This window comes from Perognathus longimembris, chromosome 26, assembly GCF_023159225.1.
Source record: "Perognathus longimembris pacificus isolate PPM17 chromosome 26, ASM2315922v1, whole genome shotgun sequence".
Taxonomy (NCBI): Eukaryota; Metazoa; Chordata; class Mammalia; order Rodentia; family Heteromyidae; genus Perognathus; species Perognathus longimembris.
In genome coordinates, this window is record NC_063186.1 from 422935 (window position 1) to 445546 (window position 22612).

At 44.5% G+C, this 22612-nt stretch overlaps 1 protein-coding gene across 1 annotated transcript; it reads right to left on the reverse strand.

Moving 5' to 3' along the window:
- Positions 1-7395: 7395 nt before the first annotated feature.
- On the reverse strand, positions 7396-21087 carry Selenot (selenoprotein T). Its single transcript, XM_048334892.1, has 6 exons — positions 20900-21087; positions 14044-14154; positions 13342-13468; positions 10598-10685; positions 8404-8557; positions 7396-8057 (listed from the first exon to the last, which is right to left on the reverse strand). The coding sequence occupies exons 1-5, from the start codon at positions 21034-21036 to the stop codon at positions 8433-8435; spliced, it is 588 nt and encodes a 195-aa protein (XP_048190849.1). The 5' UTR covers positions 21037-21087; the 3' UTR covers positions 7396-8057; positions 8404-8432.
- Positions 21088-22612: the final 1525 nt, after the last annotated feature.

Sequence of the window (22612 nt, forward strand, 5' to 3'; positions counted from 1 at the left end):
TCAAGGGGGAACCAGAAAGAATAATAGAGGGGATGAATCTGATCAAATTATGTACATGTACTGAGAAAGCTTTTAATTGATATGTTTATTAAAATTGTTAAGATCTGGAATACCGGTTACATATTTGGAAATAATGATTTATTTTTATAATACTTTTCTGAACATAGAAGTGTACTGTATTTTTGAAAAGTATCTTTTACTTCAACTAATTTTATTCTGGTCATTATTTTATTTTTCTCCAAGACAGTCATGTATGTCCAGAAATGAAATAAGGAAAATATTCAACATATAAAAAGAATTTAAAAATAGGTGATTATAAAGAATTAAGAAAATAATACAAGGTGTAGAGTAAGGTAATTTTCAAAATACATTTCCCAAGGGCTAACATCATTGCTGATGTTGGGATGAGATAATCTCTAACAAAAGACAAATGGTTACAAACACCACAACTCGCACATTTTCCTAGTGCAAATATCACTGTCAGTTCTCACTTTGTAATACAAGGTGAAACCCAGGAATTTGAAATACCCTGGTTTGGCCTGCTGACAGAGAAATCTAGAAGGCAATTGCATTCACCATAGTCTCAAAATAAAACCAAAACAAAACCCAAAACACAATACTAAACAAATTGAAAGCAACCAAAGATGTTAAAACCAATCTGATTAAAACCATATATTTAAAAAAAGAAAAGAAATGGCAGCAATTAGAACCAGGAAAGTGAAAGGGAATACCAAAATTGAGAGACAAAGGATAAAAAGACAAACGACTACAAAAGCAATACTTGCAAAACTGTTTGGTATAAACCAACTGAACAACTCATGGGGGGAGAGGGAAAGGGGGAGGGGGAGGGGGAGTGAGGGGGGAGGTAACAAACAGTACAAGAAATGTACCCAGTGCCTAATATATGAAACTGTAACCTCTCTGTACATCACTTTGACAATAAATAAGAAAAAAAAAGTAAAAAAAAAAAAAAAAAAAGAAATGGCAGCAGATGGAAAGGCATTGCATATTCATGCATTGGCAAACTCAATACTGTTAAAATGACCAAACTGCCAAAAGCAATATGCAAACACAAGACAACCCTCATCAAAATTCCAATGACATTCTCACAGAAACAGACAAGGCAAGCCTGAAACCTGTATGAAAACAGAAGAATGTGAATGGCCAGCACCATCTCCCAGAGTAATGCTGGAGAAGTCACAACATCCACCTCACACTGTAACAAGCACTCCCAGAAACTGCAGAAAAATTCACAGAAACCAAACCTCCTGACAGAGGGCCCAGACCCACCCTCCCATGCCTCCTTCACCTGTGCTGCAGAACACAGGACCTGGACCTCTCTACTGTTTCCTCCTTTAGTACAAAGGTCAACTCAAAATGTACCAAAGTCCTTCCTGTGTTGCTTGAAACCTTCCTGTCAGACACAAATGTGGGGGAGACACTTCAAGATCTATCTGCACAGGGACAAACAGGCTAAAATTATTATTTCATTTTATGTGAATCTGATGCAATCCCACTTGAAGTGCTTGCTGTTTCCGCCCCCCCACCCCCAGTCCCATTCAGAATGTCATTGGCTGTATCTTCAAGTGTCTTCTTGTTGTTCATTTAATTCTAAAATGGATTGCTTGTTTTTGCTCACTATGGCCTGCCTACTGCTGAGCATGCAGTACTGACCTCACTAGGACTCACTGGGGAATGACTGGCTTTCATGGACAGCTGTGTCTTTTTTGAGTGGGGTGGACCATCATTTGCTGCATGTGTGCTCACAGTTGGTTCATCCTAAAACAATGTCCCTTCAATGATATGAAATAACCCTTTGCCTCTTCCCATTTCAGTCTCAAGTCCAGGTGTCTGCAGCCGAGGCCACCTGTGTATCTTATGGAGGTGTCCGCGTCACTGGGCGTCTGGGCTGGGGCTGTAAGCGTGACACCTTTTGCTTGTCTGTGCTTCAGTCCCAGCACCTTCCACAGTCCCCAGTCCCCCATGCTCTGTCTCCAGCATGGCCTCCCAGTTTCCCCAACTCTTCTCAATCAGTCACACTGAGAACGTTTCTATTCCACCTTGCTCCTCTTTTCCTACAGCTTTGACACGGGAAACGAAGATTATGGAGTGACACTCACCCCAGTTCTTCAGATGACACACAAATGTGCTATTTGCAAAACTGTGAGGAAATATTAGCAAAGCAAAAGTACACCTCGGAGTGAGGTGGACAATTCTGTCACCTGTGAATGTGTAACACCATCAACAGGGCAAGGGACAGGATGGAAGCAGTGACACAGCCCAAGATGCATTGTACTTAAAATCCGATTGTTGTACAACTATGTAAAGACAAAAATAAAGATTAAGGGTTTCAAAATGCTTGTAACTATTGGGCAAAGAGAGCCATCAGAAAAGAATCCCGTGACAAGATCAGCCTCCTGCTTTTCTGTTCACATGACAGAATTAGGTTCTCTGAGTGAATACACGAGAAGAAATTGCTACCAGAGACCTGCATGGCTGTGCACCCAAATCCTGGGGGTATTGTGGGCCTGCTCTGTCTAGTCCTTGAGGACAAACTAAAAGCATCCCCAAGCTGAGTGCCTACCTATCTGTTTATAGGAAACCTATTTTTTAATGGAATTGAGCAGTCAGAGAAGGATGGTTGGTGCTCTCCATGTAAACAGAGCATATTAATAAGCCAGATTTTTGGGCTGGGGATATAGCCTAGTGGCAAGAGTGCCTGCCTCGGATACACGAGGCCCTAGGTTCGATTCCCCAGCACCACATATACAGAAAATGGCCAGAAGCGGCGCTGTGACTCAAGTGGCAGAGTGCTAGCCTTGAGCGGGAAGAAGCCAGGGACAGTGCTCAGGCCCTGAGTCCAAGGCCCAGGACTGGCCAAAAAAAAAAAAAAAAAGCCAGATTTTTGTTCCAGGTCTAGAGTTCATGCCATTCATGTTTTTTTTTTCCCCCTTTGTTTTGTTTTTGTCAGTCATGGGACTTGAACTCAGGGCCTGGGCTCTGTCTCTGAGGTCTTTTGCTTAAGGCTAGCAGTCTACCACTTTGAGCTATACCACCTCCAGTTTTCTGGTGGTTAATCAGAGATTGGATCTCAGACATTCTTGCTTGGGCTGGCTTTGAGCCATGATCCTCAGATCTCAGCCTCCTGAGTAGCTAGGATTACAGGCTTGAGCCACCAGCACCCAGAGTGTTCATCTGTTTGATACACATTTATTCAATGCCTATTTTGTACCAATTACTATACTACAAAGATAGAAATCACAGTTCCTTGTCCTTAGGGACCATGACAAAACAACGAGGTAAGAGCTCTGCAACAGAAAGTACAGGAAGGACCAAAAGGGGAGCAATCTGTCCCAGCCCAGGAGCTGGGTGTTGTGGGGAGAGAGGACAGGGTGGAGGAGGCAAGCAAACCACACGACCAATCTCAGCATCAGTGTTGCTTCCCTGGATGGATCAGGCCTGAGTGTTGATGGGACTCAGGTGATCCGAATGGTGGCCACAAGCACAACGCCCAGGCTGTGACTTGTGGAATGCACACACAAGGCCAGACTTGCACAAACCCTCAGATCAGCTGGAAAGGGTTAGAGCCAGCTAGGAGTCACAGGCAGGCCTGGCATCTGTGGAGGGGGCAGCCTAGCTCTGAACCCCCACGAGGCTCAGCTGTGGATAGAAGCGATACATGAGGCACAGGGCGGGGGGTGGCGCTGGAAGAAACCAGCCCCGCTCAGCAGAGGCCCTCCTGGGTACTACCAAGGCCTTCTGCACTCCTCCTAGGCTAGAACTGGTGATTCACAAAATGGGGAGAGCTTCACAAAGTGAAGGAGTGACAGTCCACCTGCCTGTGCACTCATCCACTCCGTCACAAACTCAGCACAGGACAGGTGCGATAGGAGGCCTCCCGCATGAGGGACGGCAAAGCCAATTGTGACTGTGATAAATGCAAAGGAAAAAACAAAGCGAGCATCAGTTATACCTGTGGCTTATATGTATTACGCATTTTAGTACTTTACACATTCTTATCCCAAGATTTTATAGGAACCTGAAGTGATGAAATTAAGGCCAAGGTGTGGTGGCTGATGTCAGTAATGCCAGCGTTGTTGGAGTCAGAAGTGGAGGGACTCACAAAGGGCAGAAGCAAAATGCTACTTGAAAAACAACCTGACGTAAGAAAGGCTGGAGTTTGTCTCAAGCAGTAGAGTGCTTGCCCAGCGAAACAAGCAGAAAGCCAAGGTTCAAGCCCCAGTGTTAACAACACCACAACAAAAAAGCCAGGCACTGGTGGCTCTTACCTGTAATCCCTAGGTACTTGGAAATTGAGATCTAATGACTGAGGTTTGAGGCTGGCCAGAGCAAACACTCCTTAGACTCATCTGTTTAACCAGTAAGATGCCGGAAGTGGGGGTGTGGCTCAAATGTTCCTGAGCCGCACAGCTGAGCAGTGCGCCGTACTCTGAATTTAAGCCCTGTGGCAGCACTCTGCAGTGCTTCTAATACATCTAAGCATTGGGGTGGGACAACCAGCACCATTTCCTGCTCTCCACTTGCAGGTGGTCAACAAAGGACCTACAGTATTTACTTTCAGTAGGAGCTGAAGGAGCCCAGGGGAGGGCGGCAGGCACCCCTGCTTGGCGTCCAGCATCTGGACTTGAAGGGCACAGCTTGTGTCATGTCTGGGTAGCCCTGGCTACCCAGCTGGCTACCCCAGCCCTGTGCCACTCATACCAAGCACGACCATGGCACCAGGACTCCCACCAGTGCAGAGAGCATGGGCACAGATCCTCTTCATGAAGGCATTGGAGCTCCACAAATTCTTTTTCTCCTTGTTACGCATGGTCCTGACTACTAGACTCCCCCCTACCTTCCCCCCACGGGGCCAAAAGGTACCCAAGTATAAGACTGCAAGTGGAAAAGGAGGGGGCATAAATCAGGCATTAAAAGTTTTTCCATCTATATGAGTTTTTAATATAAATAAACTTGTTAAAATGTTCTGGACAATGCCAGTATTTTTTAATAACCAAATTTCTTATAGATGGCCAGTAAATGGTGTTTGTGGCAGTTTTATCATACAGTAGATTCAGTCCATTCTACTTGAGTTGTTAGAAAGCCTTTAAAGTAAAGTAAATGTTACTGGATGACACGCAATGCAAAATTTCCTAGTTACTATATAAGCACTATAAATATAAACATCCTCCACAAAGGGTTTCTTTTACATTAGCACAATTATCTAGTCTCATAATGCAACATAGGTATTTGTAGACTTGGTAATTCCTCATGTTTAAGGGCTTTGTAAAAAGCTTTAGAGTATCAAACCAGGATGACAAATTCTACCACTTGAGCCACAGCATCACGTCCAGTTATTTCTGTGATTGGAGAAAAGTCTCACAGACTTTCCAGTGCTAGGCTGGCTTTGAAGCTCGATCCTCAGATCTCCGCCTCCTGAGTAGGGGGATTATAGGTGTGAGCCACTGGTGCCTGGCTTTTTTCTTCTTTTTTTTAGGTGGGAGACCAGGACTTGAACTTGGTACCTTGATGCTTTGGCCCACTGGCTAGCTCTCTGCCAACAGAGAGACACCTCCAACCCCCGATATTTTAATATAGTAAAACGTCACTGGACAGCATGTTTTAATAGCTGTGGACTGGCCAGATAGCTGCTACCTTCGATACTGAGTGCTGTTCATCATAGAAAGCAGCATTATGTCCTCAGACCTACACACTGAGGTATAAACCATGTTTTACCAACGTCATTTTTTTATTACTTTAGCAACTTGTCTATAAGAGCAATGGTGGCAAACTCCAATCACATTAGCCAAGCTGCCCACACCCTATAGTCTTGTAAGTAAACATTTATAAACTCCACAGCCTCCCAATTTATAAGCAACTCATATACTTGGATATGTTAGACACACTAACTTACTTTCCCCTTTTATTTTATATTCATGTGTCCCATTTATGTTTTTACTAGAACATAAAATTCTAGATTTAAATATGGCTAAGCATAAAAAAACAGGTGAGTGACAAGAAAGTAGCTGAGTGTTATCTGTGTCTAAACCACTGGAGCTATTCTCTGAAGGACAAGTGACTCAATCTAAGGCAAATGTCACCAGTCTGATTTGAATCCTGGGTTCTTCACAGTTTAACTGTGAAGTCCTTGCAAACATGCACACAAGAGCTGTGTGTGCATGGAAGAGGGCCGCGTGCCACATAGGTAACAGTGTCACTTGTTAACCAGAATGTCCATGGGTTGAAGAATGACTTTAATATATTCCACTTCAGAGGGTGCAGGGTTTGGAGTGGGAAACACAATAACAAGCTGTTTATGCCCTAGCAAAAGTAAGTGGAACTGTGCCCCTAAGATACCCATCCACAAGGAACTTCAGATTAAACAGTATTATGTAATCTAGAACCTTCATGAACGTTTTGCAGATGACTTAGAAACCACTGTGTTCCATCTCCAGGCCGCCACAAGCCAGGCCCGGCAGGCATTCAGAAATGGCTCTGGGACACACAGGCACAAGGCCGGCTGCTGTGATATGGTTTCAGAGCGTATCAGTGTGGGCGACAGTGTGGGCAGGGCTGGGTCACCTGGGCTCCCACTGCAGAGCCGGGCTTCCTCCTTGCTGCCCCCTCCTGCTCACTGCCACTACCCAGCCACTTCTCCACATCTGGCCCCCAATTTATCTGCTCACAATTCCTAAGGTCTATCAGAGTGAAATTTTTTGTTGTTGTTGTTATGCCAGTCCTAGGGTTTGAACCCAGGGCCTGAGCACTGTCCCTGGATTCTTTTTGCTCAAGGCTAGTGCTCTACCACCTGAGCCACAGCACCACTTCTGGCCATTTTCTATATATGTGGTGCTGGGGAATCGAACCCAGGGCTTCATGTATACGAGGCAGGCACTCTTGCCACTAGGCCATATTCCCAGCCCCAGGGGTGAAGTTCTTAAAAATCTGATATAGGATGTTAGTTACCAGACAGATAAATGCTGTAGAGCTTCAACTGAACTTTAATGAGTGGTGGGCCTCAGCAATCCTAAAACTGACAAATTAACCTGCTGTGTGTGAATCTGAAGTATCCCTTATGAGAGTATCTATAAGTCAAAAACAGGCAGATAGGGCTGGGGATATAGCCTAGTGGCAAGAGTGCCTGCCTCGGATACACGAGGCCCTAGGTTCGATTCCCCAGCACCATATATACAGAAAACGGCCAGAAGCGGCGCTGTGGCTCAAGTGGCGGAGTGCTAGCCTTGAGCGGGAAGAAGCCAGGGACAGTGCTCAGGCCCGGAGTCCAAGGCCCAGGACTGGCCAAAAAAAAAAAAAAAAAAAAAAAAAGAGGCAGATAACTATTCAATGTAATGCTATAAGTGCACTGAGCAATACAATGAAACCTTTTCACTTTACTGACATCTACTTAGTTTTTTATTTAGTTAAATATAAAGGCCCAGTTAATTTATTAGTCAATGCAAGACACATGAACTACACAACAGGGTTTAAAAATCAGTTTGTTTTGTACTTCTCTGGTAAACACACACACACACACACACACACACACACACACACACTCTGATAGAGCATTCTGGATACTGAATTTCCCCCCATAATCTTGTATAATGCATGTTCACAATCTGGAGTATTTTGAAAACTATGAATTGGACATGACCAAATTAGAGCTATCTGATGAACTCTTACAAAGATTGACTTTAAACTCTGAAAAATGAAAATCATACAAAAGCACAACAAATTTAACACATCTTGAAGAAAATCAAATTGTAACTCAATTTCCTACCTTTTCAAATATGACTAAGAAAAAAATTACAGTAGTAGTGACTACATGTAAAAAACTATTAACTGGGTGAATTTGGGAGGAAAAGCTATACAGTAGTATTATTGCACTCTACGAATGTGCAGAATTCCAAATATGCCAGCACTGAGAAGCCCTCCTGCACCAAGGATTCCCAAGAGGTTCAGCGCGGCCGCAGGCGTCTGGTCTGCACCAACAGCAAGTGTCTTCAGTGCAGGCCTTCATGGTGCCAGCCACGCTGCTCTTGCAAACCCCTTCATGTCTGGGACACATGGAAAAGAAGCATGTGTTATTTCAACAGCACTCTTACAAAGTGGCAGATCACTAACCGTGAGCAAAGAGCTCAGGAACAGCGAACAGTGCCGAGGCTCTGAGTTCAAGCCCCATGACACCCCACCCCCCCACGATGTAATAGTCAAATCATTAAGCCTTCAAGAGAAAATTAATACATTCTTGGCAGGTCCAAACGATCTTGATAAAACTTATAAATATGAATGAAAGACACATCTATCTGTATAACCTTAAGGTAGAAACAAGAAATGCATATATAATGTCTATTATCATTGTCACAAGAATTTAAAAAACAGGTATCTTCTACAATCACTTACAAGAGAGTTTTCAGGGCTGATAGGTGAGGCTATGATCGATGATGTGGTATTGAATCCATATGCACATTGAGCTTCATTTCATTGTCAAGAATTTGAACAAGTTGTTGCATGGATGGAAGATGACCAGATTCCAGTTTAGACCATACAGGTACATCTATAAAAATAAAAGGCACCCCCCCAATTATTAAAAATTATTCTAGAACAGACACTCCACTAAGGGCATTGGCCACATTAAATGCTCTGTCTGATATTTGTCTTGAAAACAATGAGAAGTTACTAAATAAATTTAGATACTCAAGTAGGAAGATGAAATCTGCATATAAAAATAAAAACTCGGCATGGTGGCATACCCTGTAATGCCAGAACACACAACACAGAGGCAGGAAAGAAGAGTTTCAGTGGAGCTAGCAGGCTGTCTTACACATAGCCCTTGCCTCAAAACACCACCACAACACAAAACATCACACTGTTTTTGGAGGAGGCCAATTTTTCTTTGTTTTGTTTTGTTTTTTTGGCCAGTCCTGGGTTTGGACTCAGGGCCTGGAGCACTGTCCCTGGCTTGTTTTTGCTCAAGGCTAGCACTCTGCCACTTGAGCCACAGCACCACTTCTGGCCATTTTCTGTATATGTGGTGCTGGGGAATTGAACCTAGGACCTCCTGTATACGAGGCGAGCACTCTTGCCACTAGGCCATATCCCCAGCCCGGAGGCCAATTTTTCTGTAAGAAGCCAGACATCAGATATTTTAGGCTGTATAGATAGAGCAAGAGACAAAATCAAGGGTATTACTTATGTAACCAGAGGTAACAAATGCCATGAACTGTTTTCCCTGATAAAACTCAAGATAGCTGGGCACCAGTGGCTCATGCCTGCAATCTTACCTACTCAGGAGGCTAAGGTCTGAGGATCGTAACTTGAAGCCAACCAGGGCAGGAAAGTCTGGGGCACTCTTAGCTTCAGTTAACCACCGGCAGGAGTAGAGCACCAGCCTTGAGTTCAAAAGCTTAGTGATAGTGCCCAAACCCTCAATTCAAGCCTCAGGACTGGCACAAAAAAGAAAAAAGGAAACTCAAAAACAAAACCTTATGTTTGAATTATATACAACTTCACACATGCCACAATATTTATTTATTTATTTATTTGCCAGTCCTGTGGCTTTAACTCTGGGACTGGGTGCTGTCCCTAAGCTTCTTTTGCTCAAGGCTAGCACACTACCACTTGAGCCAAAGCACCAATGCTGGCTTTTTCTGTGATTAACTGGAGAGTCTCATGGACTTTCCTGCCCGGGCTGGCTTGGAACTACCATTCCTCACATCTCAGAGATTACAGGTGTGGGCCACCAGCACCCCGCCTTTTGTCTTTGTCCATTTACAAATGTAGAACACTGGGCCCTATTTGTCAACTTCTGGTTTAGAGAACAGATTATGAAGTAGGAGGTTAGAAGGTAATGGTGGTTGGGAATAGGATCAAGAGGCACAGGAGTGGGTTTCTGAGCAAGGGAAGAGCAAGAACCCATTCAATATGGAGAATGAGGGAAAGATGTTTTGTTTGATTTGGGGGCAACTGGATCTGCAAATGATACCATTAAGTGAAGGAAGAAAGGAAGAGGAGCAAATAAGAGGGTACAGGAGTTGTAGACACAGAAATAACAAAGTGTTTGCATTGGAGCAGGCTGTTTAATGATCTTGGGAGAGCGTCCTTTCAGGAATCATCACACCAGCTATCTTAGACACGAGAGTAGATGAGACCATACAGAGCTAGCAAAAGAGGCCTATAGAGAGCAACTCTTCAAGCAAGTCTAAGTCATGCAGAGGTGGCCAAGACAGAGAAACTTAAAATCTTCTACATTGTTTTGTGAATTTTTTTTTTTTTGGGGGGGCCAGTTCTGGGGTTTGAACTCAGGGCTTGAGCACTGTCTCTGGCTTTTTTTGCTCAAGGCTAGCACTCTACCTCTTGAGCCACAGCGCCACTTCTAGCCTTTTCTGTTTATGTGGTACTGAGGAATTGAACCCAGGGCTTCATGCATGCTAGGCAAGCACTCTGCCACTAAGCCATATTCCCAGGCCATTTTGTGAATTTTTAATTTCCATCAAAATACATGAATATTAAGACTATTTCTCTGAAGAATAGGGAAGCCTGATACTCATTATAACTCATTTGACTTTATCACAAAACACAAGTGTTCAGAACATACCATTTAAAGTGATCTCAAACGCCCCTGTTGACATACACTGGTTCTCAATCATGTTGCTCAGGAAGAAAACCATCATGCATGCATAGACCTAAAAGAAAATGTATTAAGTACAAACAAGTAATTTTGAAGTATAACTATATAAACTTTTAAGATACGTTAACCTTGTTAATATGTATTCTCATTTTATTTTTTTCCATCTGAAAGTGGGATTTGAACTTGCTATCTGGCACTTTACACTCCTTGGCAGGTGCCCTACTACCTGAGCCACATCTCCAACCTTTCTCATTCTTTATTTTTTTGTCAGTTGTGGGGCTTGAATTCAGGTCCTGGGAGCTGTCCCCGAGCTTCTTTGTGCTCAAGGCTAGCGTTCTACCACTTGAGCCACAGTGACACTTCCAGATTTTGAGTGGTTAATTGGAGATAAGAGTCTCACAGGGGGCTTTTCTGCCCAGGCTGGCTTCGAATCATGATCCTTAGACCTCAGCCTCCCAAGTAGCTAGGATTACAGGCGTGAACCACCTGGCTCTCATTCTTAAGATAGGAAATGCATTTTTTTCTCTCTCATTCTTTTTTTTCCTTGGTGCTTTTTTTGGGGGCTTGAACTCAGGAGATAAGGGTCTCACAGAGTTTCATTCCTGCTCAGGCAGGCTTTGAACATGATCTTCAGATCTCAGCCTCCTAAGAAGCTAGGATTACAGGCATGAGCCATGGGTACCCAAGATGGTAAATGCTTTTTTGCATCTTTTAATCTTCTCTAAAAGTTTCCAAAGTATTGCTATTATTACACAGGTTCAGACATCATTCACAGATCAAGAAAAATGGATCATTAACTCAGAGCTCCATCCAGGTAGGACTTAGGTGATGTTCATGCTGCACAGAGAATTTCTAAGCAGTTTTATAGTAACCTAAAGTAAAAGAACATCAGCATAGGAAGGGTTCATCTTAACCATTTTATAATGCACGGGTTCATTTATAATGTATGAACACCCAAAGGATGAGTGATGCAAGAATGAGCAATACGGTGCACTCTCACATCCCCCAGAGGTTACAAACAAATCACTTCAAATCACTCTGAGAACAGAAGCATGTTTACTGAGCACCAGCACATCAAAGTGCCTCCGTTCTCCTTTCTAAGGCAAATCTATGCTTGCCCCAAAGAGACTAGAAGCTCTTTGTGCACAGAAACGCTTCTGGACTAAAAGCTGATAGGTAAGAGTGCTAATTCATAGCAAGCTGTTCCAGAAAATAAATGTTACAGACAGTAACTTTCTCACTGGGTTTGAGGCCTGGGTTTGATTTCATGAAAAACATACACAAAATACCTTTTAAAGCCAAGTACTGGGGGCTCATGCTTATAAATAATCCTAGCTACTCAGGAGGCTGAGATCTGAGAATAGTAGTTCAAAGCCAGCCAGGGCAGGAAAGTTCATGTGACTCTTATCTCCAACTAGCCACCGAAAAGCCAGAAGTAGAGCTGTGGTTCGAGTGGTAGAACACTAGCCTTGAGCTTTTATAAAAGCTTAGGAATAGCACTCAGACCCTGAGTTCAAGCCCCAGGACCAGCACAAATACAAAAGAAAAAACATACCAAAAAACACCTGCCATAAAAGTTGTAGATTATTAACTATATCCATTTTCCATAGGCAATCAACAGCAGTGTGTATCAGACTAAATACAATTTATTATACACAAATAAGTAGAGCACTATGAGTACACAATTTTTCATTCTCAACCCTCTGCAAATCAGTATTTTGTTTACAACAGGGTAGTTATATAACACCTGAGGATGGCTATGCCAAGAAGTCTTGTCTGTTACTGGAAATAAGTGGTTCCCTAAGAAAAGTAAGTATAACTCTAAAGGCGTCGACTAAGGGCTGGTTGGCCTAGAACTGAAGGACAAGAGTAGAACTCAGACCTTACAGAGAGCACATCATATGAGAAAGCTCATGCCTCTAATTCCAGCTACTCAGGGGGCTGAGAGCTGAGGATCCTGCTTCCAAACCAGCCTAGGCAGCAAAGTCCATGATACTCTTATCTCCAATTAACCAGCAAAAAGCCAGAAATGGCTCAAGTAGTAGAGCATCCACCTTGAGCAGAATAGCTCAAGGACAGAGCCTGGGTCCTGAGTTCAAGGTCTAGAATGGGGGCTGGGAGGGTATGGAGGAAGCCTTGGAGAAATAAAAATCAGATAGAAAGTGGTAAATAATTTTGGGGAAAAACCTGACTTTAAATAAATGAATCTCTTAATCTCTTTAAATAAATAATCTCTTAAATAAGAGATAAAAATAAGAATGATCTGGAGAGAGCACACGAAGGAAAAAAGGCATGGGATGCCCACGTGTATTTACATTGATTCTGTCCAGCAGTATGCCAAACCAAGCCCCGTGAACAGAGAAGCCAAAAGAAGGATAACGAGAAAGAAAAAAGAACAACCTAATGGGAATGTAATGTTTAAAATGCGAATGAGGCCACTAACAGCACAAAAGCCTATACTAACCTATTCTGCTGGCTATATGTTCTAATTTATATAATCAAAATCAGGCAAATAATTTTGTGACAGTCCTCCTAAATCAATATTACTTACAGCCCCTCAAATACAAGGGAATTAATGAATGTGTTAATCATTCTTTCTCAAATCTAAAGTAAAGGGTAGTTAAGTGACTTGACCAGAAATATGAAATGATGTAAGCTGAAATCTTCAACATTTACAGGTAAATCAGTAACTGGAATTATGAGCTGCATACCTTATTTTCTTGGCCCCACTGCCAGATGCTAGGAGCTTGCATGCCAAAGAAAGCAAAAGGATCTTTGCCAACGATTATTAAGCCTATTAATACTAGTTTGAAGATTGACAGGAAAGATGCTATATGTCTATAAAAAGAAAATAAAGAATTTCATTAGAAACCACAATTTCTCATATACTTTAAATTTTAGTAATTCAAATACATGTGTGAGACATTTTCTAGATACCTAATCCAAAAGTTCTAGAGAAACAAGTATGACAGATTTTGTATGAAGTTTTAGGAATCTGGGAACATAGCTCGATGGCAAAATGCACCTTTAGCATGTGCAGGGTGCTGAAAAGAAGGGGGTGAATTTATTCCCATTTCCACAGTACAGCTGTCCAAGAAGACACCTTTAACAAGGATGCATCCTTAAACAACCCTGTCCTTTCTTACACAAAAAGCCTTCTACATTTAGGTCAAAGAAACCTGCTATTATTTACTGACTGGTTATTTTGACAGTCTTGCTACATATAGCACAGGCTGGTGAACTCATGATTCTCTTGCCTCAGCCTCCTGAGTGCTGCGATTACAGGGGAGTACCTGGCTTACTGTTCTATTCATGAATCTTTACTTTCTGCATATTATAATAACCAACCAACAAATTACGATAACCATAGAAATGCAATTAAAACAATTCACAAATTGAACTGACTGACTTACCTGTAAATGGGTTGAGGGAGGTAATTCTCTCCTTCAATGCGGATGTCTGGATACCGCTGGCTGATAACCCGCATGTACTCCTCAAACACCCGCCGATACCCTCAGGAAACACTGCAGGAAGAAAGTATTTCCATAAGGGCTTTAGAACACACAGAACTTCACTGTCAGAGAAAGCCTCCCAAATATTAAGACGAACATCGTTCCTCTGCCAGCTATTGAACAGATAAATGACATCCATAAAGAAGCACAAAGAGTGTATAATCATGGTTATGCAGGAAACAGAGAGCTGAGAACTGTGGTTCAAAGCCAGCCCAGGCAGGAAAGTCCATGAGACTCTTATTTAAAATATCTACCAAAAAGCTGGAAGTGGATCTATGGCTCAAGTGATGGAGCACCGGCCTTGAGTGAAAACACTAAGGGACAGGGCTGGGAATGTGGCTTAGTGGTGGAGTGCTTGCTTCACATGCATGAAACCTTGCGTTTGATTCCTTAGTACCACATAAACAGATAAAGCTGGAAGGGGTGCTATGGCTCAAGTGGTAGAGAGAGTAGCCTTGAGCAAAAGCAGCTCAGGGACAGTACCCAGGACTGAGTGCAAGCCCCAGGACTGGCATGCGCACGCACGCACACGCACGCACACGCACACGCACACACACACACACAGAACTTAAAAGTGTAGACCCTGTGACATAATAATAGTGTCTTTCTGTGGGTGCAGTTTATGGTGATTGGGTAAATACACAAAGATATGCATCTTAACAAAGTACTTTTATGAGAAATGTAGGCCAACATAAACGTTAACCAATAAGGAATTGTTTAAAGACATTTTCATTTTCTGTCTGTGCACCCGTCCTAGTTTCCAAGTTTGCACTCAGGGCCTTGTGCATTCAGAGGGTGCTCTACCACTTGAGCTATGACTCCAGTCTCTATTTCTGCTGGTTAACTGGTGATGGAGTCTAGGGACTTTCTGCCCTGGCTGGGTGTGAACTGTGATGCTCAGCACCCTGCCTCCTGAGTAGCCAGTGAGCCCTGTACCACTAGAGCGTGTGTGTCTTACAAAACACTGGGCCGAGTGACAAAGATTTGTTCACTGGTGTGGAAACTAAGTGGATGGGGGCACATCTTAAAAAACACACAACTGTGAATTTATTGATGAAAAATGACATTATACAATGTGCATCACCTTGAGCAGACTCTTTATACTATGCTGTATATTGCACAGATTTCTGCAATCTTGATCTTTCCACCTGGTCTCTACCCTCCAAATACTAAACCAGGTCTGCTCCTCCCTGAACTTAACTTATAAAGCCCTTTTCCTGTATCTTCTAGAGTTCCCCATAATCTTAAGATTTCATTTCCTCCTTTGCAAAGCCAACTCCTCTGAATACACAATCCTTCATTTCTCTGTACCATAGCCCTGTTAGGCACAACCACATTTAGAACACTTATTCTGTAAGCAGTGTGTGTTTGTCCTACCAGAAAACTGTTTTTCAAACTCTGCTGTAGGCAAATAACTGGTGTATGGGGGAAGGGGGAGCACACAAGTGGCATAAACCAACTTAGAATTCATTGCCATCCCCAAAAGATCTGATTACCAAAACTTGGTTTATACTAAAAACAAACAAAAATAGCCTGATTGCAGCAGTAGAACCTTACAGGACCTCCCTGTCCCAGGCGTGGTGGGCAGGCGAGGACACACTATCTCCTGCATGGAAAGCAGGGACAGTGGCCGTGAGAGGATTCCCAGTATGTGACTAGTTCAGAAAAGAAGACAAACACCTTCAATCCTCCCCTTCAGGCTTCTGAGAGCATAAAATAGTACCAACACCTTCATATGTAGACCAACAAGCTGAGAGCCAAGGAGATAACAGTTTCCAAACACATTTATACAATAAGAGGAAGACAGAAAGAATCTGGGCCTCCCAAATAGCTAGTCCAGTAAACAGCTTTCCTAGTCAAACCAGCCAAGGATTGAAGGTTAACTTGGTATTTCTAAATGACACATTCATTTAAACTTGATTTTCCACCAGTTACATAATAGCAAATATTGTTTCCATTTTCTATATAAGGACAGAAGATCTTTTTTAAAAAAATGTCTCTAAAAGCTGTGAACTGAGCACTTCCATCTAGTAAGTCTAGCTAAATAATATGTGTTCAGTACTCGACATTGTATTAAAAAAAATCAGTAAGAAATCAAAGTAAGGGCTGGGAATGTGGCCTAGTGGCAAGAGTGCTTGCCTCGTATACATGAAGCCCTGGGTTCGATTCCCAAGCACCACATATACAGAAAACAGCCACAAGTGGCACTGTTGCTCAAGTGGCAGAGTGCTAGCCTTGAGCAAAAAGAAGCCAGGGACAGTGCTCAGGCCCTGAGTCCAAGGCCCAGGACTGGCAAAAAAAAAAAAAAAAAAAGAAATCAAAGTAAAATCGTGAGTAATTTCCATGAAAGTTTTATAGTATTTGAAACATATAAACTACTGATAGGCACAGAGGGTTACAATTTCAAAGTGTTACCTCTAACACTCTACTACCTATCTGCTCTCTGCATCAAATTCTTACTATTTTATTTCATTGATTCCAAGAAACATGTTTTTTACATATTTAGAATCTCTAAAAAGAATCAGGATTTATCTTATGCTGTTATCTCACAGTTTAATTAGTAGCATTTTTTTCTTTCTAAATGGCAAGTATAATAATGGTGCATTCTACAATGCATTGTATCTTCAATTTTTATTTCAGTCATTATTGCTATTTTGGAGTGGTAAACATTTCTTTATTGCTGCTATGTCTTTAGCCTTCAAGATTGGAGATTCCTTCCCTTGCTGAGAAGGTGAGACCCAAACTACAACAATGCACAAAAGTTATCTCCTTTAACTGTTCTCCATCCCAGAGGCCAGGAGAGCATTACTGCAGAACTCAGGAGCTGTTGACAGCCCTGACACCATGCCTCTCTGCTGAACTCCAAATGCCAGTCTGTGGAATCCATGGAGGACTGCCGGGCTGCCAGCACCTCCGCTGCCCGCCCCCCACCCCAATCTGCTGATGTCCAAGTGTCTTCTAGAAAATGGCACAGTATCTGCATACTGTCCACGCACAATTCACATATACTCTAAATGACACATGCCAATTAGCACAATATAAGTGCTATAGACATAGCTGTATTACTGTTTTGATTTTGAAATAACGACAACGAAGTCTATACATGTCCAGTACAGATGCATTTTTCCACTGAACTATTTTTCAATCTTTGGATGGTGGAACCCAGATACAGAACCATCTACAGCTGCTAAATCTACCTTTTAAGTTTCTCAAACTTTAGCTGTACTTCTACCGCTACCTTTCAATTCCAAGCTGTATCAAATCCAAAAGCACTGAAAATGTTCTGTCTATTCTTGGTGCTCTGGAAAACCCTTCCACAAGAAAGCTAGCTGGTCTTTCTACATCACCTGACAGACTTCTGGAGACTGTCTCTGCCTCCTGCTCGTGGTCACTCACTAAGTAACCTCGGCTCTTTCACCTACTACAAAGCCCCACTGCCAGGTAATCTCTTAGTTCAAAGTTTACCTCCTCAGGCTAGGAATATGGCTTAGCGGTAGAGTGCTTGCCTTGCATACATGAAGCCCTTGGTTCAATTCCTCAGCACCACATATATAGAAAAAGCCAGAAGTGGCGCTATGGCTCAAGTGGCAGAGTGCTAGCCTTGAGCAAAAAGAAGCCAGGGTGTGCTCAGGCAAAGTCCAAGCCCCAGGACTGGCAAAAAACCAAAAAGCAAAGTTTACCTCCTCAAGGAAGCTTTCTGATCACCGGAGGAGGGTGACAGTCTTCCTTTGCAGCACTTGACAGAGTAGTCATTTTATGTGCTGGTGGTCTGTGGATGCAGTGATCTTGCCTGTGCAGTCCCCAAGAGCACAAAACTGGATTCCTCCAGAGCTTCTGCTCCCACATTAGTTGGAGACAGAAATACCAAATCTCTAGTAACTCACAAGACTTCTTCTCTGGAACTTGTGGTTTCTCCAGTTCCCCATTTTGATAACTTTGGTCAGTACCAAATACAAATCAGTTCTAGTCCGTTTTCTTGCTAGTGAGCTATGAAAGCAAAGACTGAAATAGTGTATGTTCAAATTAAGCTGTTTTTGTCATAGTTGCTTCATTTACTTCTGGAGTTAGAAGTTGGTGATCCTAAATTTACATAGTGGATAATAAACAAAAAGTTGAAAATTCTGCCATATTCTGTTGTTTTTAAATCTTCAATAAGTCTATTTTCAACAGTAACTCCATTGTTAAATGTCTAATAAACTTGCAAATGTTTACTTCAATTGGAAGGAAGGTTAAAAAAAATCCCTTTTCAATTTTGTACTGAGATTTCAAGTGGAATTTTAAAATTTCCCCATGTTTATCCACAGTCGTATATACCATTCCAAAGCAAATTTACAACTGAAGAGATTCTACAAAACCAAAACCCTCCATTTCCTTCTTTTGGTAGTACTAGAGATGGAACTCTGGGCCTCACTTGCTTCTGCTCTCCCATCTGAGCAGACTCTAGTCTTCTCCTTACAACAAACAGCTTAATCTCTAGAGGGAGAGCAAAGTACAATAAACTAATCTTTATCTGGTGGGGAATACTAATAACACTGTTTTCTACATACACCTAGAAAAAATTAGAGCATTTTTCTTATTTAACACCTTTAGTGACAATGGAAACTCTATTAAAAATTTTTGGGGGTCTGGGGGGCTGTCCAGGGCTTGAGCCAGAGCTCTACTTCTGGCTTCTTTTTTTTTGGGGGGGGGGGGTAGTTAACTGGAGATGAGTCTCAAGGACTTTCATGCCCAGGCTGGCTTCAAACCTCAATTCTCAGATCTGTCTACTGAGTAGCTGGGATTACTGCTGTGGATGCCAGATGTTAAAACTTGAAACAAATCTGTACTTAAACCCAAACAAAGACAAGCTATCAAAAGTACAACTGAGGGCTGGGGATATAGCCTAGTGGCAAGAGTGCCTGCCTCGGATACACGAGGCCCTAGGTTCGATTCTCCAGCACCACATATACAGAAAACGGCCAGAAGCGGCGCTGTGGCTCAAGTGGCAGAGTGCTAACCTTGAGCGGGAAGAAGCCAGGGATGGTGCTCGGGCCCTGAGTCCAAGGCCCAGGACTGGCCAAAAAAAAAAAAAAAAAAAAAGTACAACTGAAGTACTTGGGACTATTGTAAAGGTCTGAGAACCATTCCCTATGCCTACATATTAAAAAAAAAAAAACCCTTGTTTTAAATATCCTGAGTGGAAGATACACCTGGTAAATTATGACAATTTCAGTGCAAGCAAATGTAAGGAGTATCTTGGAAAAGCAAATAGGCAAAAAAGATAGGACAAGCATAAGATACAAAAAAAATTATGTAACTTGAAAGCTGCAGTCATTTTTAAGGAAAAAAAAAACAAACTACCCAAATCCAAAGTATCACACTTAACCATTCATTAGTGGTCTTTAGAAATCGGTAAATGTTTTGGTTCTTCCCCTTGGTTGTGGGGCTTGAACTCAGGGCCTGGGTGCTGTCCCTGAGCTTTTTTGTTCAAAGCTAACTTACTGCTCTCTACCACTTAGAGCCACACTGCCATTTCTGGTTTTCAGGTGGTTGACTGGAGATAACAATCTCATGACCTTTCCTGCCTAGGTTGGCTTTGAATCGAGGTCTCCAGATCTCAGCCTCATGAGTAGCTAGGATTATAGGCATGAGCCACCAGTGCCTGGTGTAAATGTATGTGTGTGTGTGTTTTGAGACAGAGGCTGTTCACATAACCCAGGCTGGCCTGAACTCTAGGTCCTTGGATTTCTGTGTGCTGGGATTACCACACCTGGCTGATTATCACTTTCTAATAAGAAAAAAATAAGGAAGGGTTGGGATGTAGTTAGAGGTAGAGCGCATGCTTAGGATGGGAGACCGTAGGTTCAATCTTCAGACAAAAAAACATTTTTTTAAAGGAGAAAACATGCAGCAAGATCTATTCCAAATACACTTGTAGGGAGTTGTTCTGCTTCTAACCAGAAAGAAATTGCATAAAGTTTCATTCTGAAAATGAAATCATGTTGCCATCTTGACTTTCTGACTCTGGCTTCAGTGTCACAAACCAATTTTAGTCTTCAATGATTAAGCAAAAAGCCAGAAGAGGCGGGAGCGTGGACTTCGGTGGACTTAGTAATAATGCAGGCACTAAGGGCTGGTTAAATGTTTCCGAGAGCCCGAGCCGGGAGCTCCGGGGGGAGAACATCCAGCCCCGGTCGCAGAGGCCGGGTCCTGCAGTTTCCGAGCACTGCGGTGCGAGTCTGAGCCAGTGTCCTGCTGGTAACCTGCTACGACTGGGTGCCGAGGAAACCGCACGGCGGGGCCGGGACGCGGTCTCCTCGCCCTTCCCACCACGTCTGAGCTCGGGGGCTGGGGCGTCGGGGCCGGCGGGCGGGCGGGCGGGCGGGCGGGCGAGGCTGTTTCCGGAGGTCGTCGGCCCGCCGGGCGCGCACGGTGCCCGCCTGTACCCCCGGCTTCCCTGGATGCCCCGTTAACCTTGGTGCCCTGGCGCCGGCCCAGCACCCCCGGACGGGGATCCACGACGGGGCCGGGGCCCGACGACGAGGGTTCGGGGACGGGGCCGGGCCGGGAATGAACGGGTCCTCGCGTCCTTCCCGCGCCCTCCCACCTGTCCGCCGGCGGGGAAAACGAGAGACGGCCTGTGGGGAGAGGACAGCGGCCCGCGGAACCGTCGGTCGGTGGAGCCGGGGACGCCGCGGCCGGCTAGGCCGCAAAGCCGGGGCCTTGCGTGGGGAGCGCCGCCGGGCGGCGGGCTGGAGGGGCCCTCGAGCTTGCTCACCAAATCTGGAACTTGAGCAGCGGCCCCGTGGCGTACGGCATCTTCAGCCTCTTGCTGGGCGCGCCGCCCAGGTTGGCCGAGGCCTCGCTCCGGGCCACCGCCGACGCCGCCACCAGCAGCAGCAGCAGAAACCGCATCTTCGCCTCCACGGCCGCTCGACTCGCTTCTCCAAGGCTGCACCGCCCCGCCCCGGCCGCGAGCGGCTGGCCACCGCGCAGGCGCAGCGCCGCCCCTCGCTGCTGCCGCCCGGGTGTGCGCCTGCGCGAGAGGACGCGCCGGCGCGGGCCGCGCGCCGGGAAAAACACACCTCCGCCTGGGCGTGCGCAGGCGCGGCCTCGGCGCGCTGGGCGGGGCGGGCGCAGCCTGAGCCGAGCCTGACTGCGGGAGCTCCGGTCTCACGGCCTTCTCCGCACGGCCTCTCCCGCCTTCCCGTGTAGCGCTCTGCTGCAGAAATAATGAAAACGAGACTTAGGAAAGCCAGGGAAAGGTCAGCTTGGCACCGCGCGTTGACAGCAGCCCTAACCATGTCTTCCCTCCCAGGATACCTGGAGGTAAACCTCAGACACCCTCCTCACCTATGATTCAGCCACACAACCCCTAAACATAAATGAAGAAAACCACTCTTGCCGCGCGCCCGTAATCCCACCGACGACTCGGGAGGCTGAGATCCCAGGATGGCAGTTCGAAGCCAGCCGGGGCAGCAAAGTCCTTGAGAACGACAAGGAAAAGGCCGGAAGTGGCGCTGTGGCTCAAGTGGTAGAGCTCTAGCCTCCAGCCCGGAGAGGCACAGGGACAGCGTCCGGGCCCTGAGTTCAAGCCCCAGGACTGGCAAAAACAATCCCCCTCCCCTAACACCTGTTCTTTGAAAGACACTGTCCCATCTTCCCATCTTTTTTGGCCAGTCCTGGGCTTGGACCCAGGGCCTGAGCACTGTCCCTGGCTTCTTTTTGCTCAAGGCTAGCACTCTGCCACTTGAGCCACCGCGCCACCTCTGGCCGTTTTCTATATATGTGGTGCTGGGGAATCGAACCCAGGGCTTCATGTATACAGGTGAGCACTCTTGCCAGTAGGCCATATTCCCAGCCCTTGTCCCATCTTTTAAAAGTAGTGCTTCATGTCCAGTGTTGTAATTCCTTGTCTTCCTTTTCAAAACCCACGGTAGCTGGGAGGGCAGGTGAGCGCGTGGCCAAGGCCAGCACAGCTTTCTCCATCTACCTTTTCCACTTCTTTGGAAACCCTAATTAAAACACCAGGCTGCTTTGCAGAAGCATCAAATGAATGATGTACATCTGATTGGATGTTATTATTGAGGTCCTGAGCTTCAGTTGTCATGGCCAGTGCATAGCAGGACACCACTAAATCACTGAACTCTCCACAAAAGTACCTTGGTAGAAGACAGGGCAGTGAGAAATGTGGAACCTCTTGGTACATAGCCTTTCTAGCTGCCTTTGCTGTGTGTCTTTTGCTGTAAATTCTACTCATGAGGACTGCTTACAATTCCACCTTATTAGGCACTGAACTTGGGGAGGTTGTGGAATCTTTGAAACAGGGCCTGGATGAATTCTGAGTGGAATGAACTAAGATCTGGTGATGCTGGGCACCAGTGGCTCAGGCCTGTAAATCCTAGCTACTAAGGAGGCTGAGATCTGAGGATCATGATTTGAAGCCAGCTGAGGCAGAAAAGTTTGTGAGAATCTCCAATTAACACCTCAC